This window comes from Cetorhinus maximus, chromosome 21 (assembly GCF_964194155.1).
Source record: "Cetorhinus maximus chromosome 21, sCetMax3.hap1.1, whole genome shotgun sequence".
Lineage (NCBI taxonomy): Eukaryota > Metazoa > Chordata > Chondrichthyes > Lamniformes > Cetorhinidae > Cetorhinus > Cetorhinus maximus.
Window position 1 is genome coordinate 59,639,866 of NC_135899.1, and position 27,833 is coordinate 59,667,698.

Consider the following 27,833-nt stretch of genomic DNA (forward strand, 5'->3'; position numbering starts at 1 on the left):
GCGGGGGGTGGGGGAATTCCCCAACGGCGAGAGTGCGCTCTTTCACGTATGCGTGCGAAAGAGCGCACATCTCCCTGAGGCAAAGTGCTGCCTCAGGGAGATCAATAAAAGGCTGTCAAATATTAAAAATAGAACAATAAAAATATAATTAACATGTCCCCCTTATGTGAAAATGTCACACGAGATGGGACATGTTAATGAAGTACACAAAGCCTTTATTAAACGTTTTTAAATCCGATATCAAACCTCATCCCACCACTGGATGAGGTTTGTAAAAAAAAAAAATCACTTACCCGCCTGCCCGTTGGGCCCGTGCGCCGAGCCAAAGTTCGCATGGGCCCCTCAAAATCCTGGTCGATTGGTGAGTTAATGGCCTTAACAAGGCCTTTAATTAATGGCGGGCGCATGTCCCGCTGCATAGCGCCCCCCCAACCGAAACATAGCGATGCCGTGTGCTGACATTGGGACACTCGCCCGACGACAGCATGCGACATTTTAAGCGCTGGCGTGTGGACTCCACCACCCGCACGCCAGCCAGAAGATTCAGAGCATTGTTTCAGGCCCATTGCTTGAGTTCCTTCTTGCTGAAGTGAAGGGGTTGAAACTTGAATTTCGGTTTAGCAGCTGCGATGGCTTCTCCAGTCAACTAGTTGGCGTTTGCCTTTTTCAATGGATTCAGCATGTCAAGCATGTTTTGGGAGAGAGAGGTTTCTTGTTCCTCGGTAGTTCTGCAGTTATGGCACTTGCAGATTGCCTGGACTCTTTCAGCAGAACAGCGGTTGATTTCTTTATATCTTCATCATTGACTCCCAGCGGCAGAGAGAAAACCCCTCAAATGACATCTCTTGGGACAGGATTTTACACGTCGGCAAATGGGGGCGGGGCCCACTCACCGACGTGTAAAATGACGCACGGTAATTTCAGGGGAAACTCCCGACATCAACGCGCCCCATTTAAATTTACAGGAAAGCAGGAGCGCACCAAAATCAGCTGCGCGCCCGCCGACCTGTCAATGGCCAATTGAGGCCATTGACAGGGTCAATTAAGTAATTAAAGGACCTGCCCATCCAACCTTAAGGTTGGGGGGCAGGCCAGGAGTCCCGGCAGGAACTAGAAAAAAACTTGAAACCTCATCCACGGGCGGGATAAGGTTTCATGTAGGCTTTAAAAAATGTTAATAAAGACTTTGTAAAAATTATGGGACATGTCCCAACTCATGTAGGGAAATTTTATTTTTCTATTTTTCACATTTACAGCCGATCCCCCTGAGCCTGCATTTAGCCTCAGGGAGATGAGTGCACCCTTTCGTGCATGAAAGAGCGCACTCTCAATTTTGGGACTCTTCCCCCCCCCCCCCACCCACACAGGTAGCACACAGCGCTTCCGCCCGGATGTCACGCTGGGCGGGCCTTAATTGGCCCACCCACGTAAAATGGCGGCACGCCTCCGAACGGGGGCGCCGATTGGAAGCGTGCCTGTACGTGCCCGCCCTTCAACTCCCCCCCCCCCCACCCCCCGGATGGGGGGAAAATTCAGCCCTCAGAATTCTTCTAGGGAATTCTGCGCACATGGCTTTCATAGCCTGTCTTTATCACAGCCAATAACAAAATGGCTGATATGTTAATTTTGATGAATCATTATTCCACCAGGCAAAGAAGTTAATTATGTTGAGGTCCTTTGAAGCCCCTTCCTGCCTCCTGTTCTCTCAGAAGTCAAGGGGTTTTCCCATCTTTAAGAGTGGCTTAGGCTACAGGAAGATATAGACGGGATGGTCAAATGGGCAGCTAAGTAGCCAATGGAATTTAACCCTGAAAAGTGTGAGGTGATACACTTTGGAAGGAGTAATTTGACAAGGAAGTATTCAATGAACGGCATGGCACTAGGAAGTTCTGAGGAACAAAGGGACCTTGGCGTGTGTGTCCATATATCTCTGAAGGCGGAGGGGCATGTTAGTGTGGTGGTGAAAAAGGCATTTGGGGCACTTGCCTTTATCAATCGAGGCATAGATTACAAAAGTAGGGAGGTCATGTTGGAGTTGTATAGAACCTTGGTAAGGCCAAGCTGGAGTACTGTGTACACACATTATAGGAAGGATGTGATTGCAATAGAGGGGGTGCAGAGGAGATTCACCAGGATGTTGCCTGGGTTGAAACATTTAAGTTATGAAGAGAGGTTGGATAGACTTGGGTTGTTTTCATTGGAGCAGAGAAGACTGAGGGGTGACCTGATCGAGGTGTACAAGATTATGAGGGGCATGGACAGGGTGGATAGGGAGCAGCTGCTCCCTTAGTTGAAGGGTCAGTCACGAGGGGACACAAGTTCATGGTGATGGGCAGGAGGTTTAGGGGGGTGTGAGGAAAAACCTTTTTACCCAGGGGGTGGTGACGGTCTGGAATACACTGCCTGGGAGGGTGGTGGAGGCGGGTTGCCTCACATCCTTTAAAAAGTACCTGGATGAGCACTTGGCACGTCATAACATTCAAGGCTATGGGCCAAGTGCTGGTAAATGGGAAAAGGTAGGTAGATCAGGTGTTTCTCACGTGTCGGTGCAGACTCAATGGGCTGAAGGGCCTCTTCTGCACTGTGTGATTCTGTGAAAGGATACAATGGACTTCCTTGGAGGAATCTTTTGCATTTTAATGACTCTTTGTAGCCAGCTCTAGAGATATGAGTCTGATAAGGTTTGAACTAACACAGAAAGGTGTCATGTTGTCTGTCCATACTTAAATTTTGAAAAAGGCGTTTAAACTCCATGGGTAGAATTTTGCCCTTGATGGGTGGGCGGGCGGGCCCCTCCGGCTCAGTGGCAGGCAGGCAGTCAATCGCCGCCGCTGAAACGGGCCCCGCCACCATTTTAAGTGGGCGGGCCAATTAAGGCCTGCCCAGCGGGCCGCCCGACGGGAAGTGCTATGCGCTCCCTGTGCAGGGGGGAGGATTCCCCAACTGTCAGGGTGCGCTCTTTTGCACATGTGCACGAAAGAGCGCACATCTCCCTGAGACTAAGTGTTGCCTCAGTGAGAGCGCTGACAGTGTTTGAAACTTTAAAAATAGAAAAATAAAAAAATTATTAACATGTCCCCCTCTCATGTGACAATGTCACACAAGATGGAACATGTTAATAAATATCATAAAAACTTCATTAAACTTTTTTAAAACAGACATGAAACCTCATCCCACCGGTTTCATGTTTTTTCAGAAGTCCGCTGGGGCTCCTGGCCTGCCCGCCAGTCTTAAGGCTGGACAAGCAGGTCTTTAATTGGTTTAATTGACCATTGACAGGTCGGCGGGCAGACAGCTGATCGCGCTGTCCGCCCGCCTTCCTGAATATTTAAATGGGGTGGATTTCCTCCTGATGTCATCCCGCGTCACTTTCGCGTCGGCGAGCAGGCCCCGCCCCCAGCTTGCTGACAGAAAAACTCTGCCCCATGTAGCGGTCTGAAGACAGAAATATACCTTTAAAACAGTTGCCCTTAAAACTTATAATATTATAATTGCACGTTTGTGACAATATGTACGTTGTGTATAGGGATGGCGCAGTAATCAGTCAACAAATGAGTTTCTATTTTGTGGGCCTTTTTATGGGAAGTGGCATGTGTGAGTTAGTCAGCTACACAGGTTGTTTATTATATGTAGCAAAACATCATAATTAATTATTTCCATACTGGGCGGTTTTCATTTTGTGGACACAGAAGCCGGGATTTTCTGGTCCCACCTGTGGCAGGAATCATCGCGGGCAGGGCGGGAAATTTGATGGACCAGCCTTCGGGATGGGAAGGGAAAATCCCAGACAGAGGCCGAATGCGTGGGAAGAAATGTATAATGTATTTTTCTTCTTCATTTCTTATGTTCTGTTATTGGCTTCTGATATCCAGAAACTCGTGGTTAGATAAGAGTCACAGTATGATTGCTTAATGGATTTTAATGTTTGCAGGTGGTTGCTAAGCAACATAGTTCCAGGCTCCTAACACATTAAAATCTAATTGCCATTGTTAAAAAAAAGTAAATTAATTACTGAGGAAAAAGCACTTGTGAAAATTTTACATTTAATAATTAGTGAGTCATCCAAGATTCTTGTTCATTTCTAAATTGTACCCTCTTTAGGAAAAGCAAATTTCATGTCTTGCCTATTTAAAATGCTGAGATGTGATGTAGTTCAGTAAAATGAGCAGCTTGTTTTTTTATATTAGCCTGAGGAACTCCTGCAGTGATGTCCTGGGACTGAGATGATTGGCCTCCAGCAACCACAACCATCTTCCTTTGTACTAGGCATCACTCCAACCAGTGGAGAATTTTTCTCCTAATTCTCAATGTCGTAGGATTTTTCCCCTAATCCTCAATGTCTTCAAATTTTGCTGGGGCTCCTGGATGCCATACTTGGTCAAATGTTGCCTCAATGTCAAGGGACGTCACACTCACTGCACCTCTGGAGTTCGGCTGTTTTGTCCATGTTTGGGCTGAGACTGTTTGATCTCTGGAGCTGAGCGACCTTTGCAGAAGCCAAACTAAACATTGGAGAACAGATTATTGGTGAATTAGTGCCACTTGGCCACACTGTTACTGGCACCTTCCAGACTGTACACAATACTCCAAACATGGTTTAACCAAGGCTTAATACAAGTTTAGCATAACTTCTCTGCTTTTCAATTCTATCCCTCTAGAAATAGCCACTTGCTTGGTTTTACTTTTGTTAGGCCTTATTAACTTGTGTGACAACATTTAATGATTTGTGTGTTGTGGTCCCAGATTCCTTTGTTCCTTGACTCCACTTAAATTCTTACTTTCCAAGTAATGTGTGACCTCCTTAGTTTTCTTCTTGCCAAAATGTAATACCTTACACTTATCTTTGATTAAATTCATTGCCCAATTATATTCTGCAAGATTACTAATGCTGTCCTCTAATTTGTTGCTGTCTTTCTCAGAATTGACTTTACCCCTTACCCCCGATCATGGTACCATGCACAAATTTAGAAGCTGTGGGTTAGAATTTAAGCTCCCACCGGGGCTGAGTTCGGAGGTGGGCAGGAACTAAAAATAGCCCAGCCAGTTGGCATGCTGATTCTCTAGCTCTAACCTGCCTCCTGGCCATTTTTGCGGAGGTGTGATCGGGGACCAGCAGATCTACATACCCACATATGGCAGGACAACATTCAGGCTCGTTAAGAGCCTAATTGAGGACAATTAAAGAAGGCCAACTGAAAAATTCCTATTGGCTTCCAGGTTCCTGTAGGTGGTGGGGGTCTGTTTAAGTGCCTGGAGATGATCCCCTGTCAGGAGGTTGGAAGAGGGGTGAAGGTGGTAGTGCTCCAAACAGGTCTAGAGGCCTTTCCTGCACAATTGGGTGTGAGAGCAACCACAGGCCCCCTGTATAGGACATCCTGCTCCCATCACTGCACCCCCCCCACCCCGACAGTGGTGGCCTGGCTGCAAAACCCATTTGCTTTAGTTAGAGATTTAAAATGTTGGAAGGAAGGCACAACCATCTTGAAGAACCCTCTCTCTTACTTACCCTCCATGCAGGCTGCTGCTTTTTTTCAAGCTGCAAGGCCTCTGATTGGCCCTCCAGCTTCAAAAGCTCGTCCACCATCCTGAAGGGGACAGTAAACATGTCTCCAGGTCAGTTAAGGGGTATTCCCCTTGAAAATCTCCAAAAGTGATTGTTTGCCCCTGCAGAGGAGGAGGGCCCAGCTGGGTGGTGGTGGTTTATGACCTGGAAACAGTCCTAACTCCTGTCTCCTGTGGTTGTAGATTTATTTTTAGGGAGTTCAGTTGCTTTCTGATGTCTGCCATTCATGGATGGATTTTCACTGTTAAAAGCAGCAAATTGCACCTTTATTGCTTATTGGTAGAGGTAATGTCATTGAACGGGAATCCAGAGGTCCAGCCTAATTCCCTGGGGACAAGGGTTCAAATCCTACCATGGTAGCTGATGGAATTAAATTCAATTAATAAATAAATTTGATTAATAGATCTGGAATTGAAGGCTAGTTTCAGTAATGGTGACCATGAAACTATCATAGATTGTTGTAAAAACCCATCGGGTTTCTTCATGTCCTTTAGGGAAGAAAATCTGTCATCCTTATCTGGTCTGGACTACATATGACAAAGCAATATGGTTGACTCTTAACAATCCTCTGAAATGGGCTAGCAAATGATTCAATTGTAACAAACCACTATAGAAAAGTCAAAACAGATGGACTGCAGCGGTTCAAGAAGGTGGTTCGCCACTACCACCTCATGGGCAATTAGGAATGGGCGATAAATGCTGGCATTGCCATCAACAGTCACATCCTATGGAAGAATAACAAAAATGTTTGTGGTCAGTATAACTATACCTCTGTAGCAAGATTTTTACCTGGAGAATTACCACCCTCTTATTTTTGTACATCATGCATATGTACATTGGAGTTAAAACACAGAGATAGCCATTCCATCCATCCAGTTCATGTCACTGTTTACCGCCCATGTGAGCAAAGAAGTAGATAGAGAACATTTTTAAAAATGTTAAATTTAGTCACGGTTAACCTTGTTGAGAATGGCTGGAAGGCACCATTTCACCAACCTAGCTAGGCATTCATCTCTTACCTGGATCAGTTTCAGAACCTTTGAAAAAGATTTCTCATAACAGATTGTCACCTTGAAATTCATCCCACTTCCGTGACTTGAATTCCACTACATTGCACTTGTTCTTTATTATTCAGTTAACTGTGAATGTCTCTGAAGCAGGGAAACTATTAAAGGGAAACTTGGTTTCTCAGCACCAGGTTTACACTGTCCAGAAGGTAATTAAGCTCACCACCACATCCTAGCTGGCTCCAAGTCTTGCTTTTCATATTTAAATATGATAGAAAACTAGGTGTATATTTTCGTCATAAGTTGCAAATAATCTGGTGATAATTCTATCCCCTTAATAAAGCCAATGAAACAATAAACTGAATGGTTTCAATAAAGGGAGAGCAATCCATTCTACCAAAGTATTATCCAGGCAGTAAAGACCATGTAGAATTTTACAGTACAGATGGGGAACCATTTGACCCATTGCATTTATGCTCGTGCACCGGAAGAGCTATCCACTTTGTCCCTTACCCTTTTAAATGTATAGAATCAAACAGAATTCAGAAATGATATTCTGGCATTTTTAATACTGGAGGAAAAAAAGGAAAGCAACTGGCTGTAAAACGAGGAAGTGTCCTTCCAATATAGTGAGGATTTGCAGGCTGAATGGGAGGAAAGTTATTTACTGAAATGTTCTGCAAGTTAATATTTCAACCCTGATTCACTGTATGTGATGTCCTGCTTTATTTACTTAGTCCTACAGATTGCTTTTCCAAAAATCAAATCTCCTCAGAGCAATTTCCTGCAGCAAACAGAATTTTGATTTAATATTTATAGTGGACATATGAATTTCTGATAAAACCAATAAATATTAAGTGACATTTTGTTGGAATTCTTGCTGTTATGTGTATTTGATAACTTGAGTCTTAAGAGGCGGAACATCTTTAGATACTTAAGCAAATTAAATGTCAGAGATCTGAGGTTATTTCTCATACAGATAACGTGTGCTGTGAGTCTATGTTTGATTTTTTTTTTGAAGGAACCTAAATTCTGGAACCAAACCACATCTGACTAACCTTTAAGATATGACTTTGTAATTGCCACTAGTCGAGGTAATCTGAGTGCTGAGTGCATTCAGGCTTGGTCACTAAGAGGGAGAGGACTTCAGCTAAATGAGAATGTTAAAATAAAAAGAAACTCTTTTTTAAATTAGGATATAAAATGTATCTTTCTCATAACTTTGCTGAGCTGCAGACTTGTTATTCAGCATTACACGCTACATAAATAAAGGTTTTAATAATAAAATAAATCTCACTAGATTTAATTTAGCCATGAACTAATTAAATTGACTGTATTGAAGGCTTTGTGGTCAAAGGACACTGGCTTAATTCCGGGATAAATGGAATTGCAAGTGAAGTAACTTTAATTAATATTCTGGGAAACAGCTATCTGCTGACATTTTGGCAAGAGGCCAGAGGAAGAGAACCTCCCATTGGAACAAGATATGAGAGGAGCATAGCTTGCTGCTGAAATCAATAGCAGGACTAAAACCCTGGATCAGTGCTCCTTTTGAGAGTATTGCTGGCTTATAGATGGCAGATTTTAATATTTGTTGTCCTACAATCATAGATATTTTACAGCATTCGACCCACCATGCCGCCGTGCCAGCGCTCTCAAAATACAATCCACTTAGTTAACACCTTTTAATTGTTTTTTCTTATCTTTGCCTTCATTCATTAAATCGTCAAAAGTGCAACTGTATACATTTTTCCTTATTATTTCACAGGATGTGGGCATTGCTGGCAGCATTTGTTGTCCAACGCTAATTGCCCTTGAGAAGTTGATGGTGAGCCACTTCCTTGAACCGCTGCAGTCCATGTGGTGTACGTACACCCACAGTGTTGTTAGGGAGGGAGTTCCAGGACTTTGACACAGTGACAGGGAAGGAATGGCAATATAGTTCCAAGTCAGGAGTTGTGTGGCTTTGAGGGGAATGTGCAGATGATGGTGTCCCCATGCATCGGCTGCTTCTTGTCCTTCAAGCTGAAAGATGTTTGGGTTTGGAAGGTGCTACTGAAAGATCCTTGGTGAGTTGTTGCAGTGGATTGGCACAAGGTACACACTGCTGCCACTGTGGGTCAGTGATGGATGGAGTGAATGTTTAAGGTGGTGGATGGGGTGCCAATCAAGCAGGCTGCTTTGTCCTTGATAGCATAGAGCTTCTTGAGTGTTGTTGGAGCTGCACTCCTCCATGCAAGTGGAGAGTACTCCATCACACTCCTGACTTGTGCCTTTTAGATGGTGTACAGACTTTGGGGAGTCAGGAGGGTGAGTTACTAACCGCAGAATTCCCAGCCTCTGACCTGCTCTTGTAGCCACAGTAATTATATGGCTGGGCCGGTTCTGTTTCTGGTCAATGGTAAACCCCAGGATGTTAATACTGGGGAATTCAGAGATGGTATCGCTTTTGGAGATGGTCCTTGCCTGGCACTTGTGTGGCATGAATGTTACTTGCCACTTATCAGCCCAAGCCTGAATATTGTCCAGGTCTTGCTGCATCTGAACACAAGAGTGCTTCCATTAACAAGTCTCAGAGGCACCCCTAGCTGATCAATAGCAGAAAAGGCATGAATTAGAAACACAAATTCAGCTCCCTGAGGCTGACAGCTGCCTATTGAGCTTCTCAGATTGAGGCCTGCCACCTGTTGTGGGAGATCAGCCAAAACTTCTTGATTTCGGACAAACATACTTTGTGGGGGCATTAAACAAATTAAATTTTCCTAGCTTACCCCCAGTGTTCCTGCCTATGCTCTGTTGACAGGAGGGTCAAAGGGCAGACCAGAATGCCATAATACACTGGGTGCCTCGCCTAACATTGGAGGGAATTATGCCAAGAAATAGTCTACTCTTCCTGTTAAAATCCAGCTTGGTTTACAGTGATGAGCCTGGAATGATATAAGATGAAGTTCAGCTCTCCGCAGGCATTCCCTCTCCCACAAACCTCAGGGTCAAAGTAAAAGGGGAAATAACTGGCGAACAAGGCCTCTGTCCCCTTTCAGTGACTTTTGAACCTGCGGCAATGAACATTTCATGGAAGCATAGGGGTCGAGAGGATCAACTCTACAGTGCAATGAAGGTTGCTGTCATCACACAAACTGTAATTCAGGTCTCAAATCCAGCTGTCCAAAAACCAGTGTTGTCCGAAAACCGGTCACTTTTATAATGTTCCATGCATCAATTTTAATTGAATAAATTTTAAAAAAAATTTATCTGGACAATTCAGTTAGGCTCTGCATTGACATTGGTGTGGCTTAGGACTAGTTATCTACTTAGCACATGATTTACCCCATGCTCCAAGCGACCCTTGACCCCCCCCACCTGACCAGACTTGACCTGAACTGCCCATGGTCTGATCTGTCGAACCTGAAATCCAGCCTTGGTCCTGAGGTTACTGGATTTGAGGTACTGTACTTGTACCCCATTCCATTATATTCACAGTTTAAAAAAAAAATCCAAGACCATTAAAAATGTTTCACCTTGCAAGTATTCCACTTCATCATTTGAAATTACTCAAGATTTAATCTACTGGTTTATGAATCCTTCGATTAGTTTACCATTTGACCATCCTTCTTTGGAGCCGAAGCTAAGCTTCATACTTATGGGTATGAATGAATCATGCTGAAATAACTCTCGAGTAAGAATTGTTATTCTGTAAGTTAATGTGTGTGGGGTGGCCTTCGTTGTCGTGTCTGTTCAGTTAACGCACTCATGTTTATATAAAAGCTAAATACTGCGGATGTTGGAAATCTGACACAAAAACAGACCATGCTGGAAAAACTCAGCAGGTCTAGCAGCATCTGTGAAGAGAGAAACAGTGTTAACGTTTCAAGTCCGTATGACTTTTCTTCAGAGCTGAAGAAGAGTCATACGGGCTCGAAACGTTAACTGTGTCTTTCTCTCCACAGATGCTGCTAGACCTGCTGAGTTTTTCCAGCATTTTTTGTTTTGGTTCACTCATATTTATAACCTGGGATGGTATTGAATGCAATATACCTATTGGTTGAAATAGCATCCTTGTACCTTGCTAACGATTAGACAAAACTTTACTGAAATGTGTAGTTCTAGTTTATTTGGATACCGATTTCTAGTATTAGACAAGTATTTCTCTTCTTACTCCAACAAAAGATTGACAGCTAAAAGTTATGTAATAAGCAGGGGGAAAGTTGTACAGAGTTCAGATCCTTTAGCAATACTTAATGTAAGACAAATGTCACCATAAGTGGCTTTGTGAAATGTTTGTGGTATGCTACAGTATATGGATTCAAAATCAAAATAGTAACATCAAATTTATTGATCCTTTCAGAGGCCTGGAGCTTCCACCAGGTTGTGCTGTGTTTTTCAGTGCAGCTTGGCAGGATTTGGCTAAATCATTGCAAATATCGTACACTTTTAAGCCCAAATTATGGAGTTTCTGCAACAAAAACAGAAAATGCTGGAAAAACTCAGCAGGTCTGACAGCATCTGTGGAGAGAGAAACAGAGTTGGCGTTTTGAGTCTGTATGACTCTTCTTCAGAGTTTCTGCAACCTTTTGCGCTAATTTAAAGAAGCATTGGCCTGTATCTTGCCAGGGTTTCTGATGACAAACTGTCAGCGTTTGCCATCCTTACCTCTTTGAAACTGGCCTCAACTTCAGGGTGTAGCACAAGCACAGATTAATAGGGAAATTCAGATGTTGTGACCTTGTCACTCATTGCTCTGCCACAGACCACACGCGACCCCCCCACAGCCCCAACAGCCAGCAGCCAGTGAAATCCCATAAAAATGTACACCTTATTCTATCAGATGTAGTTGGGTTTTTGACATGATCTTAGAACTAACTATTACGGAACAATAGATCTGGCCCTGTAAAAGTAATTTTATATTTGTGGAGTGTTGTTAAATATTACCATTAAGATTAATTACTAGATTTTTTTCAAAACCAAGGTGCTTTGAATAATATTTTTAAAGCTTTTCATGAAACTGCAGCTTCTCTCTTCACCCAGTCTATATCTTGCAATCTTCATTTTGTTATGTGTAAAATTCATCAATAAGTGTTCTGATTTTAGCACTTTTCATTTCCTGGTTGGCTGCCTATGAGAATTTATGAATATGATTGGCTGCTTAGACAACTTGATGACATCACTGCAGCTACCCACCACCCCCCCCCCCCCCCCCCCCCCCCCCCCCCCATTAAAGAATGCCGCAATCCACTGTACAATGAGAGAGGTCAAGTTCTTGCCAGAGAGACTGCTAAACTTCTCAGTGAGACTTTCTTTGAAGTCAGCGATGACTGTGCTTGCTTCATGGCTGATTGCAAAATCCAAGCCATCAAGGTAGAAGTTGGCTCTGCCCACAAAACAGGTCATGCCCTCAGATTGAATTAATCTTTAATGTGTAAGAACACAGATTGGGCGTTCTTAAAAGTTTTTATTTTTGTTTTCAAATTATGAAGAAACACTAATGTGACTCACATCTGGTTCTGTCTACTTTTTTTTAAAAGCCATTCACAGTTATCTAAAATTGGACCACTCACAAGTGGTGCACTAGACACTCTGATTAGAATGTTTGTTTTTTTTGTGATGGCCCCACATTCAGCTGTATTCATCAAACTTAAACATTTCTGAAACGTTGAACTGTTTCATGGCAGATTTTATGTTTGGTGAAACATAAATGAGTTTGGGCAGAAACTTGAAAATGAAAGAATCCTTCTCAAAACCATCTCAATTTTGGGCACAATTTGCAGCAGAAACTCTATCCCAGAATATTTATCTAAAGGTGCTTTTTTGGGTGGATGGAGAAATGCCTTTGAGTCTAGTCTTACCTAATTGGACAACAGTCTCTCTACCTTGGCTGTAAGGGTCTGAAGTGAAATGAATTTGGAGCAGTATCAACCCAACTCTTCATCAAAATGTGCTCAGGACGCAAAATCACTTTGATCCAAGTATTTTGAGAGGAAATGGGTGTTTCATTGATTGGTGTCTCAGTAAATGAAAACTGCCGTCACTAAGCCTTCTTATGAATCAGGTGAACTTAACAACCTGAGTATTGTGCTGCCATTGTAGGAACTATCATGTGCCTATGTTAGCATACCTTAGGATACAGGAAGAAGAAAAGGGGCTGGATGGAATGGGTGTCAAGGTGGAGGGAAGTTAAAGTGTCTTCTATCTACCACCTATAACATGGTCCAAATTAATACTGAACTCAATTTGGTAAATTGAATGCCCTCCCCTGTAGCGGGTTTGGTGGTGGGATAGTGTTTAATCAGGCAGGAGGTTGGGGGTGGGGGCGTGGGTACCTTCACTGCCTTCCTGCCTCCAACCCAATTAATGCCCACTTAAGAGCCTCATCCTGCTGCCATTAGTATTAACGGCAAGCGGTTAGCGGAGAATTCACTATGAGGGGATTGCAACATGCAAACATGTTACGGAGTTGCCTGTGGCTCCCGGGGACCCGTCGGTGCCTGATCAAGGAACCTGGCATTGGGATGGGCAGTAGGTGGAGCAGCTGAGGGGCAACCTCGACGCCTTGGTCTTTCCACCCGCCGTCCCTTGCAACCCCTACCCGGTAATGCCTCCTCCTCCCACCAGCACTCACCCATGGCCTGGAATCCAACGACAATACTAGGCTTCATGTGGGTGCTGCGCCAGCAGCAACCACCACCTCCCCAGAGGCATTGCCATTCAATAGATCTGCTGACCTCTGATTGGTCAGCAGCTCTCAGTGGATGTCAATTCTGCTCCAGGGTTCCTTGATCGCAGAGAAGGCCCACCATTGACAAGTTAAGTGCCAAAGGAAGGCCTAATACATGGGCCTTCCTTAAAAGAGGTGATGGGGGGGGCTCTCGCCAGCTCTCCAGCTAGTGGGCGAGACCCCTGTCATCTCCATTAACTAACGCCCTTTGTTTCAGATCTTGATGAATGCTGCATTAAACATCAAATCATGTTGAGATGATTCCCCTGGTGAGGAGGGCATCTTAGCTGCTCCCTACAGTTAGTAAGACTGAATCTGCTCTGATTATTTTTCACAACTGCTGTCAGTAGCTTTATCAATATGTTAACTTCTCTCCTGATAGGTCATAAAGCTCACTTTTGATGCATTTGAATTGGAAAGAGGCTATGACACACTAACGGTTGGAGATGGAGGACAGCCTGGAGAACAGAAAACAGTGCTTCATGTGTAAGTAATGTCCTTGCTACTCCAAGAATTATGTCAGACGCAAAATGTATTTAATTATTTCAAAGCTCTTATCACACAATTCAGCGTTGCAGAATTGGAAGATACAAAGGTTACTGCGAATTGCACTTGTTTGCAGGGCTTTAAAGAGACACTTCAATTTTTTTTTTTATGTAGGCAGAAGGCTAATAGGCAAAGTATTAATACAGGGTTTCTTTTTTAATGTTATTTTCAGTTATTTAAATACACTCACAGGTGTTGGTTTAGACTCTATTTACTTAATATTTTTAAACCAATGTCCAACTGCATTAATATTAGTACAGTGTCTCAAAGCCAGTAACCTTGGGACCGAGTCCGTGCTGGATTTTGGATCTTGCTGGTTTTGGGTGGAGTCGGGTGTATGGGTCATTCGGAGCGTGGGAAACGGCTGGCGTGCAAGGCTGATGATAAGTCCAGCGCGCCAGTGCAGCACCTAGCTGAACAAGCCAGTAAGTTATTTTACTCATTATAATAAGAATTAAAATTTGTGTATGGCAGTGAATAAAAATGTGTGATTTTCCAACAGCCGGATTTGAGACACTGTACCAGTAAAAACCGCATCAGGATACCACTCTCAAAGATATCAAAGAATATTTTTAATGCTAACATTTCTTATTTAAAAAAAACTGTTCTAAAATTCAACCCAATTGCACTGCTTCGTGGCATGTTTAACTTTTATCAATATCGGTTTATGCGTTAACTTGGGCAAAAAAAAAAATCAATGCTGAAAACTAGTGCAATTTGCGCGCAGCATGAAAACCCTTGGCCTTTAAAACATTTCGTGAAGAATAACTACATATAATGTGGCAAACAGCAAATAATATGAGTAATTTTAGGCACCAGTGCACTCCTGGCAGAAATCTGCTGTAATTTGAGAAGACTGTTTTGGCCCAAGTGGGGAGCTCACATCTGCTGAGTAGACATGAGCATGAATGAAGAAAAAGCCACGCAAACCATTTTAGCAATTATAGGGGAAATGTAAACTTCTGAGCAATCAACTGGTGGAACAAAGGGAATTCAGCCGAACTGGGAACTAGGGGCAGGAGGTCTGGTCCGTCTTAACTGCCTGGCTTACTTAAATGAACTGCTTACCCTAAATGGGAATCCAGAGGCAGTTCAGTTAATTTGGACCAGCAGGATATTGGGCCACTTCAGGGTAGGAGTGGGATATGGAAAGGTTTTGGAAACATGGAACGACATAGGGGAAGCCCTGAGCAGCAGTGTTCAAAAACATATATTTATTTGTAGAATCTTCTGTTCCTAGCCACTCGAAAATATATTGTTTTTTTTACTTACCTTGCCAGGCCTTTGCTTCTGTTCAAACAGCCACTTCTGAGTGGGCTGTCCATGGTGAGTGGTAAACCCAATAGGCTGGAAGAATGGCTTTGGGGGTCTGATTTACTGACTAGGGTAAGAGCATGAGGCTCACAACTGATTCCTGTGCAGGCCCCAGTTGCTTGACTTTAAGACTGCAGTTGGCTAGGAAAGGACCGTAATCTGACCATTTTCATTTTAATTCCTGATTTCTCCAAGGCAGATAGAGTTAAAATTTCTGCCCACCCCCTTACTTTTCTGTGAATTTTGTGCTCAAGAAGGAGATGATTTATCTTCTCAATCATGGCGCAGGTTTGTTGAGATTTACGTCCCTGTGACTTATTTAATATGCTGAGGGAGGCAAGTTAATGTCGTCAGAGTCTCAACGAAGAGAAATTTGTGAAATTCTCTTCAGAACTTCAAAGCTACTATTTAATAACTGTGATCTTTGTCACTAAGTGTTCAGTTGAGAACTTTGGAAGCACAATATTGAGAGAATACAAAAGGTGGTTGCTGAATTATTCACTCTTGGATAATGGCTTAATTAATTCATCACATCATCATCAACTTCACCTTTCAATTATGCTTCATTTTTTGTGACAGCTGAGACACCATCATTATATGAATTTGGTTTAATTTTCTGACATTTAGAATGAAGTCAGATTGTACTAATCAGTTTTTCTGATTTTCTGCCTGGCAGTTTGACAGGTACGAATGTTCCTGACCTAATTGTGAGTGTGAGCAATCAGATGTGGCTGCAGTTCCAGACTGATGAGACCAACAGTTTGCTGGGCTTCAAGGCTGTATATGCAGGTATTGTGTGCGGCAATGAAAAAATTAAGAGAAAAGGACCACCAAAGGAAAGAAAATGCTGCCTCCAACTGCCAACCATTAACTAAACAGGGTGTTGAGGTTACCAGAAGGGTCTTTATTAGTATACATTTCCAAACATCCCTGGAAAACTCCTTAAATACAACATGCATTCCTACCAGGCTGCTTCAATAGAGATATATTTTGAGGATCTTTACAGTCTTGTAGACAAGTGATAGATGCTAAGCAAAGAGAAGAAAAGAGTAGTGAGGTTGGGGAATGGAAATTCAGTTAAATTCATCTGCTGCTCTTCAACCACAATTGCATTGTTTATTTATGAGAGACTTGGTAGGTCAAAAATAGCACCAAAAATGAAGGGGAACAGAGTTGGAGTCAAGTACTTGCCTACAAAAAGTTGTTGTTTCCTGCAACTCAGATAGGGGTTGCAAAATAATGTTCTTTGGAAAACCTCCAGTGTTTGGAAAGGAGGTGTGTGCACCAATTGAGAGTGTGAACATGCCAACCCGCTGCCTGATGTGAAAATTATGATGCTACTTGCAAGAATATTTTCAGGATAAAAATGACTAACACATGACTTACATGCTATACTTTAACAAGGTCTAAGTAATGGAACTTGCAAAGACAGCTGCCCAGTATCATTTGTACCGGGGAAGTGGGGAGAAAAAGGAATCTGAGACAAGACTTATTGTAGAGTGGAACACTGTAACTCAGAGATACACCGGAACCAGATACCCAGTGAACAAATCTACAATAAGGTGCAAATACATGAACGCAACAAGCGTTAGGAAGAAGATGTTTGAACTGTAAGCTGTTGTGACATTGTGCAGCACAATGTAGTGGGAATATTGGACAGATGACTGACTCTGATGGATGAATAAATCATGCAGGGCTATAGATTGTTCGGATAAGGCAGAGTAGATTAAATAGGAGCTGTTGTGGCCCTATGTGTCACGGACACTGGGGAGGTTAAAGATGTTAATTCTGTGACAGGTGGAAAGTTACATAATGAACTACATTGAATATTCTCAATATGAGAAGGATGAAGATAACATTTGAGGTGTGCTACAGACCACCAATGTACAATAAGAAGGGTGACAGTTTTCTGCATGAAGAGATAAAAGCACAAAGGTTATTTTAATGGAGTCTTCAATCAATCAAATATAAATTGATGATACTCAGGCGCAATGGAGCCTGAGTTGATAAATGTAATGTATGACCCCTGCAATACCCACTGCATCAGTGAAGCATGACAGGCATTGCGTATAGACTTGGTACTGGTAAGTGACCCAGGCAACATTACAAGCAATGGAGCTGAGGCACCTTTGGGTAATACTCACCACAGAATGATTACATTCATACGATCTGGAATTCAGAAATACTGAGCACCAAGAATTAATACATCATTTCAAAAGGTCTAACTTCAAGAATTGAGGGAACATAGGAACAGGAGTAGGCCATTTAGCTCGTTGAGCCTGTTTCATCTTCAATGAGACCATGGCTGATCTGCAACCTAACTCCACATACACGTCTTTGCCCCATATCCTTTGATAAATTTGACTAAGAAGTATCTAAGCCTCAGTTTGAAAATTAACAATTGATCTCGCATCATTTGCCATTTTCAGAGGAGAGCACCAAACTTCTACCACTGTCTGCATGAGGAACTGTTTCTTAATTTTGCTCTTGAAACATCTGGCTCCAATTTTTAGACACTGCCCCCAGTCCTACATCCCCCAAGTCGTGGAAATAGCTTTCTCCATCTACTCTTTCTGTGCCCCTTTAATATCTTGAAAACTTCAAACAAATCACCCCTTCACATTTTAAATCATAGGGAACAAACCCTATTTTGGGTAATCTCTCCTCATAATTTAACCCTTGGGTCCAAGTATCATTCTGGTAAATCTACACTGCACTCCCTCCAAAGCCAGTACATCTTTCTTAAGGTGTGGTGCCCAGAACTGCTCACAGGATTTTGCGTATTCTGACCAGGGTTTAGTACAGATGAAACATGAATTCTTCTAGTCCTCTCGATATAAAGGCCAGCATGTCATTAGCCTTGTTGATTATTTTCTGTACTGTGCATGATATTTTAATGATCTGTGTACCTGGACCACCAAGTCTCTTTGAACTTCCACTTTTTCTATTTTACCACCATTTTGAAAAGTCTATTTGTTTGGTCCAAAGTGGCTAAGTATAGATTTACTTTCATTAATTGCTATTTACCAGCGTTTTATCCATTCATATAATATAGCAATATCTTTTGAAATTTTATGCTTCTATCTGCACCATCTTTTTCTATGTCATTATCTAATTTTGACCAATTTGAATAACTCCATGCGATATCAAGAAATGGCTGAAGAAATGTTTACGGGAAAGCCAGTGGACCCTGACAATATCCTGGCATTAGTACTGAAGACTTGTACGCCAGAACCTTAGCCAGGCTGTTCCATTACAGCTCCAACACTGGCAGCTACTCGACAATGTTGAAAATTGTCCAGTTATACCCTGCTCACAAAATACAGGACAAATTCAATGTAGCCAATGTAGCCCCATCAGTCTACTCTTAATGACCAACAAAGTGATGGAAGGTGTCATCGACAGTGCTATCAAGTGGCACTTACACAACAATAATTTGATCACCAATGATCAGTTTGGGTTCTGTTGTAATGTGCCTTTAAGGGATAGCAGCATGCCATCATTGGAAGGGAAGTGTGTCATGTGATCCAGTCTCAGTTTTGCTTTGGCCTGTGAGCTGAAAACAGTACGCACAGCTCTACTCCTGATGCCTTCAAGCTTTTCTGTGCAGTCACCACACTATGATTTCAACACTCTCTGACGCTACAGGCAGAATTGTCCAGTCCTATTGGCAGCGGGCATCATGGCAGGCGTGAACAGACGATATGGCGAGAAGGCCAAAATTCGGTTTTACGCTGTTGTGAAACCAGTTTGTGATCATCTGCTCCACCCGTCAACAGCGTGCCGTGTTCCCCGCCACCACACATTGGGAAACTAATTTCAATATTTCAGCATCTCATTATAAGCCCTGCTTGGCGGAATCATCCGCCCACACTGGATCATCCGGGCACATCACCCCGATATGTTTCATGACTGTACATAAGCGACATGCACCTGGCGAGCTGCACTTCGCTCGGGACTTTGAGGTTTGTCTGCCTACCTTGCTTCAGGCAGCACTCACAGTTATCAGCACCAGTCTTCGCAGACAGCACCACCTCACTTTTAGGGTGGCTCATGGGCAGCTCTCTACCTATCAGGCCAGCTGTAAGGCAGGGTGGCTTTCCAACAGCTGCAGGGCTAGGGCTTGCTTGGGAAGGAGGGGGAAGTGGCCTCAGGCAAGTGAAGAGGCTGCAGGGCAACGTCTGGACTGGGGAAGGGGTGTACCTCCAGGTTGTCTGTAGGGGCACATTGATCTGTGCAGGCGGTCTTTTTTTAAAATTCAATTCATAGGATGTGGGCATCGCTGGCTGGGCCAGCATTTACTGCTTATCCATTGAGAAGGTGGTGGTGAGCTGCCGCCTTGAACCGCTGCACTCCCCTGTGGTGTAGGTACACCCACAGTGCTGTTAGAAAGGGTATTCCAGGATTTTGACCCAGCGATAGTGAAGGAACGGCGATATATTTCCAAATCAGGATAGTGAGTGACTTAGAGGGGAACTTCCAGGTGGTGGTGTTCCCATGTATCTGCTGCCCTTGTCCTTCTAGGTGGTAGTGGTCATGGGGTTTGGAAGGTGCTGTCTAAGGAGCATTGGTGAATTCCTGCAGTGCATCTCGTAGATGATACACACTGCTGCAACTGTGCGCCAGTGGTGGAGGGAGTGAATGTTTGTGGATGTGTTGCCAATCAAGCAGACTGCTTTGTCCTGGAGGGTTGTGGGAGCTGTACTCATCCAGGCAAGTGGGGAATATTCCATCACACTCCTGACTTGTGCCTTATAGATGGTGGACAAGCTTTGGGGAGTCAGAAGGTGAGTTACTTGCCACAGAAATCCCAGCCTCTGACCTGCTCTTCTATTTTAGATATAGCACTGGAGTGAGGTAACGACATGGCGGGCGATTCAGGGGTCGCCTGCCAGCGAGACAGCGTGTTTCCAGTGGCTGAATAATGAATGAGGCAGGAAGTGGATCATACAGCACAAAAACCCGCCATTGCAGCTGGCAAATAAAACGCCTTTTTTCATGTCCGCTACCGCACTTCGTGCAAATTTGGGATGATTCCACCCTACGTTTTCGTTGTGGTCTGACCAAAATGTTGAGGGTCGTCTCATGTCATGTAGCATGAACAAGGCTGTTCACCATGTCTTGTCTGTACTTAATCTTGCTGCCATGTTGTTTGACAGGCCAAAGTGAAATTGAAACTGGATCACATGACACACTTGTCTTCTAGTGATGGCGTGTTGCTATCCCTGAAAGGCATATTACAACAGGTTACACAATGGCTACTTGGTTCCAGACCTCATTACAGCTTGGTCCAAACATGGCAAAAGAGCAAAATTCAAGAGGGTAAGTGAGAGAGACTGCCCTTGACATCAAGACAGTATTTGACCAAGCGGAGCATCGAGAAACTCTAGCAAAATTGAAGTTAATGGGAATCAGGGGGAGAACTCTCCACTGATTGGAGACATATCTAGCACAAAGGAAGATGATCATTGTTGTTGAAAGCCAATTATCTAGACCCCAGGACATCTCTACAGGATTTCCTCAGGATGGTGTCCTAGACCCAACCATCTTCAGCATCTTCATCAATGACCTTCATGCCATCATAAGGTCCATGTTGGGGATGTTCACTGATAATTGCACAGTGTTCAGTACCATTCACAACTCCTCAGATACTGAAGCCGTATATTCAGTAAGACCTGGATAACACTCAGGTTTGGGTGATGAATGGTAATTGCCAGGCAATGACCATTCTCAACAAGAGGGAATCTAACCACCTCCCCATGACATTCAACAGCATTATCATTGCTGAATCCCCCACCGTTAACCCCCTGGGAATTACCATTAACCAGAAACTGAACTGGACCGGCCATATAAATATTGTGGCAACAAGAGCAGGTCAGAGTCTGGGAATTCTGTACGCCATCTCCTGACTCCCCAAAGCCTGTCCACCGTCTACAAGGCACAAATCAGGAATGTGATGGAATGCTGTCCATTTATCTGGCTGATCATAGTTTCAACAACACTCAAGAAGATTGACATCATCCAGAACAAGGCAGCCCACTTAACCGGCACCCTACTCACTACCTTATATATGCACCCCCTCCACCACTAGCGCACAGTGGCAGTAGTGTGTATGAACTACAAGATGCACTGCAGCAACTCGCCAAGGCTCCTTTGACAGCAATTTGCAAACCTGTGACTTCAACCACCTAGAAGGACAAAGGCGGCAGATGCATGGGAACACTATTGCAAGTTTCCCTCCAAGTCCCACAGCATCAGAATTGGAAATATATAGCCATTCCCTCACTGTCATTCGATCAAAATGCTGGAACTTCCTCCCTAATATCACTATGTGTACCTATGTACCTATGCCACAAGGACTGCAGTGGTTCAAGAAGCCAGCTCAACACCACCTCAAAGGCAATTAGGGATGGGCAATAAATGCTGACCTTGCCAATGGCACTCACATCCCAAAAATGAATTTAAAAAGTTGTTAATAAATACAGTACTAGTTGCTGCCCCAGCGCCCATCCTTGTTGGAGGCCACTAGTCACGTCCTCCCAATTAGAGTACCTGCCCATTCTCCCTACTCTTTGTCCCCTGTCAATCAGCAAATTTCCTTTCCGATCAATAATTTGCCTTCAATTCCATCAGCTTAAACTTTACCTGGACAACTGCTAATGAAGAACTTTATCAAATACCTTCTGGAAGTCCAGATAAATAGAAGCCACAGACAATACCCTCTCCATTATTTAATCACCTTTTCAAAAATTTCAATCAGCCTTGGCAGTCATGACCTAACCTTTCTAAATGCATGCTGGGCCTCTCTGATCAGTGGAAAATTTTCAAGATTTTCAATCACTCTATGCTTAATTAATAAACTGTAGCAATTTCTTGACAACAGATATTGTCATAGACTAACTAGTTAATAATTCAATGGAATTACTTTTAATGGCTCTCCAAATTTTCCCATCCCGGCAGTGATGATGCCCGCCAGTGTCGGGGCTGGAAAATCCCGCCCATGGCTTCCCTCTGTCACCTTTCTTAAATTAAGGTCTCTGTTCAGGTGCATTTGCAAGTTGCCTTGCTACTGCTGAAAGTGAGGGAGTGTTTGTTTTTGCTTTTATCCATTTTACTGGCCAATGTGCTCATTTCGCCAAATGAGTCAAAAATAGATTAATTGGCCATGGTTATTTGTGGGATCCTGCTGTGTGTAAAATGGCTGTCATGTTTTCCTGTATAATAATGATTACACTTCAGACATAAGTGCTTGCATGTGACGCAGTTGGGATGTTTCTAAGAGATGCAAATCTTTCTTGTGTAAGAAAGCAAGAACTCCGAAAGTGGCATTTGGTTCTAACCGGTTTTTTTTTCACACCTATTTTTTTATTAACAAATGGTGAGTGCAAACACAAGATAAGTGTCTGACATTGATTAAAAATACAGTGTGAATTTTAACCAGTCACCAGCTATTTTAACGAGACACTGGTAGTCCTTTTAAAACTAACCGAAAAATAAGAGTTTGGTTCATTTAGGACAGTGACTTGATTAAGTCTGTTAGTGCGTCCCTGAAGCAACTGCTGATAATCTGTTTCCCATAGGGTTTCCTGACAATGAAGGATATTTGACTTGGGTGGATTGCACAACATTCTGGTTCTCCACCTGATTTAAATCGTTTTTTTTGAATGCCTTTTGAAAATATGGCATAATTTATTGTCTTTAGAATCAAATTCAGCTTTAAGATTTATGTTGTGCATCCAGCAAAGAAAAAAATAAGTTTCTTTAAGCAATTATATATAAAGCACCTGTTTGCCATTAGAGCAGGTCACTTGACCCTGTTTTTGTGCTTTTCTGACTAGATTTGGAGGCTATTGATGAGTTATTTGGTTCCAGTGATGCTATGGTGTAGTCAAATGAATGCCTTGAGATTATCCAAACCCATAAACATGAAAATGAAACAAAATAATGTCATGAAACTCTGCTTTATGCTTTCCCAATGTGGCAATTAATACTACACATTACATTATTCCATTACTACCCTTTCTCTGTACATTGTTTCTATGAGAATGGAGTTTTCAAAGTAACATGAACAAATCACATTACTGATGTCATTTTTAGTGCTCTACTGGGTAAAGAAAACCTCTTTGCTAAGCCTCTTTTCCAGAAAAAAGATCCAATAATCATTAAACATTTTAACCATTTGGATTTATTTTTCTCCCTGTGCAGTTTTTGAAGTCAAACGAGATATGTTGTGATTTGCCTTTTTGTAATTTTTATTATTTACTCTTGGGATGTGAGTGTTGCTGGTGAGGCCAGCATTTATTGCCCTTCTCTAATTGCCCTTGAGGAGATGGTGGTGAGCTATCTTCTTGAACCCCTGCAGTCTATATAGTGTAGGCACACCCAGAGTGCTGTTAGGAGGCGGAGTTCCAGGATTTTGACCCAGCAACGATGAAGCAAAGGCAATATATTTCCAATCCAGGATGTTTGTGGCTTGGAGGGCGACTTGTAGGTGGTGGTGTTCCCATGCATCTGATGCCTTTGTCCTTCTAGCTGGTAGAGGTCATGGGTTTGGAAGGTGCTGTTGAAGGATCCTTGGTGAGTTGCTGCAGTGCATCTTGTAGATGGCACACGCTGCTGCCACTGTGGGTTGGTGGTGGAGGAATGAATATTGAAGGTGGTAGATGGGGTGCCAATCAAGGGGCTGCTTTGTCGTGGATGGTCTTGAGCTTCTTGAGTGTTGTGGGAGCTGCACTCATCCAGGCAAGTGGAGAATATTCCATCACACTCCTGACTTGTGCCTTGTAGATGGTGGACAGGCTTTGGGGAGTCAGTTCGTGAGTTACTCAGCACAGAAATCCCAGCCTCTGACCTGCTCTTGTAGCCACATTATTTATATGGCCGGCCCAATTCAGTTTCTGGGCAATGGTGACCCCCTAGGATGTTGTTAGTAACAGTGAAGGAACAGCAATATGGTTCCAAGTCAGAATGGTGCGTTCTTTTAGTTTTCTTTTTTGCCATAACCCCGTTTCCCTCTCCCTCCAAAGTGCTTATGATATAAAATATTGCATTATGGAGATTAGAGATTTTAAAAAGGATCATTTATTTTGAAATCTGCTTTTGTAACACTTAGGAAGATGCTCAAGCTTTCACAGAACAAATCTACTTTAAGAAACCCATTGCTTGAGCCTTCATCTTTTCTCTCCTATGCCTTTCAAGGCACAGAACCTGAGCCCATAAGGTCAAAGGGCAGATCCCAAAAATTTAATTTACAAACTTTGCGTGCCAAATTTGCCTTGGCAGCACCCATTGTATAGGTGCTATGTGCGTCACTTGTGGTTCAAAAAGGCATCCGATGTGCGGCACATCATGCTCGAGGCCATCGGGTGCAGATAATGTCTGATTGGAAGATTGAAGAGCAGGCAGATCATGATGAAAATCAGCTTTCATCATGCCCTTTTGGAGCTCATTGCTCCAGCCAACAGTCTGTCTTAACCTCACACAGCTGAACATCTGTTGAGCAGCAAGAAGGACACCCCCACTGGTGCTACTTAAAGGGATTATCAACTACTGACAGGTTAGTTACTGGCTGATTTCTTCTGGTCCTTGTGAGTATTCTACAAATATTTTGCACTTAATTCTTTCAAGTTAGAAAAGTTAACAGAGTGTAGGGTGGCATGTGCTGAAGGACATTTTGCTGACATCAAGTCTTTGGCACAAACCATTTGCTCCCAGACATGGATGCGTTAGTTGGCATTCTCCTTTGAATACAGCATGGTTGGGAGAATGAGTAGAGGTCACACAGAACAGGACAAGTGCTAGAAGAGGGAGGAGGAGGAAGAGGGGAGAAGAGCCATTTCTACCCAGGCAGTTCAGGGAACAATTCTCCTACATGAACCTCAGCAAGGAATGATCTGTAAGAATTTTGCACTTCAATAGGAATGTCCTTATTGGAACCTGCCATCTATTACAGCCACAAGTGTAACCTCAGAGTAGGACAAGGACTGCATTACCATGGTGATAAATATTTGTTCATCCAGGCTGCATATTTACAACACTTTGCAGTTTGCTGTCCACTCTTGTGTAAGGGAGGTTACTGAGGCTCTCTATTAAGAGAAAACTAACTATATTTAATTTATTTTGTCAGACCAGCAAGCAGGACAAACACACCACTTCTGTAGAATTGCAGGCTTTCCCATGGTGCAGGTTGGCACTGGTAACATGTGCATTGCTTTGTGGGTGCTGCATATCAATTCTGCCACATACTGGAACCCAAAGTTTTCCACTCATTCAGCGTCCAGCTGGTGTGCGACTATGGGCAGTGCAGAGTCATGATGGCTTCATTCTGCGGCAGCCCACTGTGCCAGCTACATCTGAACCACCAAATGGCTTCTCGGTGATAAGAATTATCCACTGACAACGTGAGTCATGACTCTGGTACGCAACTCACCTACATATAATATAAACCATGCTGCCTACATGAAACATGATAGAGCAGACAATTGATGTGTTGGAACAATGCTTCCACTGCCTGAAGTATGTGTCAAGCAGTCAAGTACTCATGATGGCCTGGATAGTTGATAGCAAGTACTGCCCCTCGTGAACATGAGTTGTGTTCATGAGGGAACAGCACTTGCCACCAACTATCCAGCAAGCAGCTGAGTAGTAGGAGCATGATCAGGAGCTTGAGAACAACAGCTTTGTTCTCCACTGAGTCACTGCCACTCACCTGGGACGGTACTTCAGCAATCCTGACAACCTGTTGGAGGACGAATTGCTGGACACCATCTGTCACCTGTGTGCAGATTATTGACTAGGTATTCCCAGGTTCACAGCCCTGCCCCTGTCGCCAATTCTCCATCACCACAGCTCTTGGCAGAAGAACCCTGGTAGAAGACTGCGCATGACTTTGTTTAATGTGGGGGCCTTAAGGTGCAGTCATTGTCGTCAAGATCTTAACAGTTTGGTGGTCAGATTTCAGTGAGGTGTCAAGCCATGATGACTGGGACCGCCTTGTTGCTCCGGCCTTCTTCCTCCTTCACAGCCAGCGAGGTGCACAGTCTTCCTTCACCTGTTCTCCTGTTGCGGACTTTTTGAACAAAGTGGCCAGTGTTCCGGGGCGGACAAAGAAAACGCTGCAAAGACACTCTGAAGCTCTCTTTGAAGTGCGGCAGAATTGACACTAATAATTTGGAGTGAGCTTGCTACCAGTCGTTCAAAATGGCGACAACTTGTCCATCAAGCCTCATCATGCTTTGAGTCCAAACGCCTCAGTTATGGGGCAGAGTGGCGTCAGAGAAGGGAAGAAAAGGAATTGAACCCTGCAATCTGGATCCCACTACATCATGGGACGTCCTGCCCCATGTGCCCAAAGATCTGCGGGTTGAGAATTGGGCTGTTTAGTCACATGAAGACCCATGGAAGAAACTTGTAACCCTGAGTAGACGTCATCCTCAAATTGAGACACAGCTGATGATGTGATGATACACACCAAGACCCTTTGAGGACAGTAATCCATAGCCATGATTATAGAAGGGCGCTAGCATGACATCAGTCTAAGCTCCCACCGCAGTACTCAGACACACCATGGCTGAAGCTTGGGCTGCAATGAAAGTTAAAACAACGACCATCAGATGTTGCATCATGATTGGATCCATAAATGTGTGAACAGAGTTGGCCACCACTTCTGCATTGGAAAGTTTGGGCTCCAAACTCTGTGCAAAGCCCAGCGCCAAGTTGATGTCAAACTCCTCCATGCTCCTTGACACTGACCTCAGGCTTCCTGGCAGGTTTCCCAGTTCACCAAGCATTTTCCTGTACATACTTATCAGCATTACTCTGTCGGCTGCCCCATCGATGTGCTCACCTGAATGCTCTGTAATGGAACCTATGTGAGACCTCTCCCTTCAGTGAGCTGGCACCTGCACTATCTTTGCCCCCTGCCCTGGTTTCAGTGCACTCATGCCCAGTGCGTTACCATGTGCATATCCTGCCTCTCATTTATCCCCTAAAAGATGTGCCTTGTCAGAATCTGAGCTGATGATTGTAAATGTGAGATCAAGTGATGTGTGTTCATCGTTACTCTTACCTTGGTGTTCCTCCACTGCCTGGCCAGGTTGATTTCTTGGATATCTAAAAGGAAAAAGGCACAAAGCTGAGAGGAGGTAGATGAGGTGGGGTGGGAGAGGGTTCCTGGTTGAAGTACCAGGTGCATGTTTACACTGTCTGAAACTTGTAAATCAGAAGAGATTGTGGAATGATGGGAAAGGTGGAAGGAGGATTAGGTATAAGAAGGTATAAGGATACAATGAGAATCAATGGTTTCAGTGGTCATTCCAATAATGGTCTACAATGTCTCTTAATGGGGGTAAGGACATGCAAGCACACCTGTTGATCCTGGCTGTGTGTCACCTTGCCCTGCAAGAGAAGAGGAGAGTGTGTCAGGGAATGTCATGCAATATGTCGGGGTGATGTGATTCTCATGGTTGAATAACGGGCAAGCTCTGGGATTTGTTTGCAAACTTGTAGCAGTGCTAAGCATGCGAGGGTGAGGTGAAGCATATGCACGTTAGGTATGATCCCAATTCATGAAGATTGTCGGTAGGTGATGGGAGTGTAGTGAATTGAGCAGTGCTTAGTGCTAATGTACAGTTGATGGGACATGGCATTTGAATTTGCACTCATTGAGCTTGATCACGTGTGAGGTTATTGA

General features: G+C 43.5%; 1 protein-coding gene across 1 annotated transcript in view; it reads left to right on the forward strand.

Annotated features, from left to right (window-relative positions):
• Positions 1 to 27,833, forward strand: part of csmd2 (CUB and Sushi multiple domains 2) — a 1,856,113-nt gene that overhangs the window by 1,246,899 nt on the left and 581,381 nt on the right. Inside the window, exons 12-13 of the mRNA XM_078566065.1 lie at positions 13,665 to 13,768; positions 15,819 to 15,931. Coding sequence (XP_078422191.1) covers positions 13,665 to 13,768; positions 15,819 to 15,931 — 217 coding nt within the window. The remainder of the gene's footprint in view (positions 1 to 13,664; positions 13,769 to 15,818; positions 15,932 to 27,833) is intronic.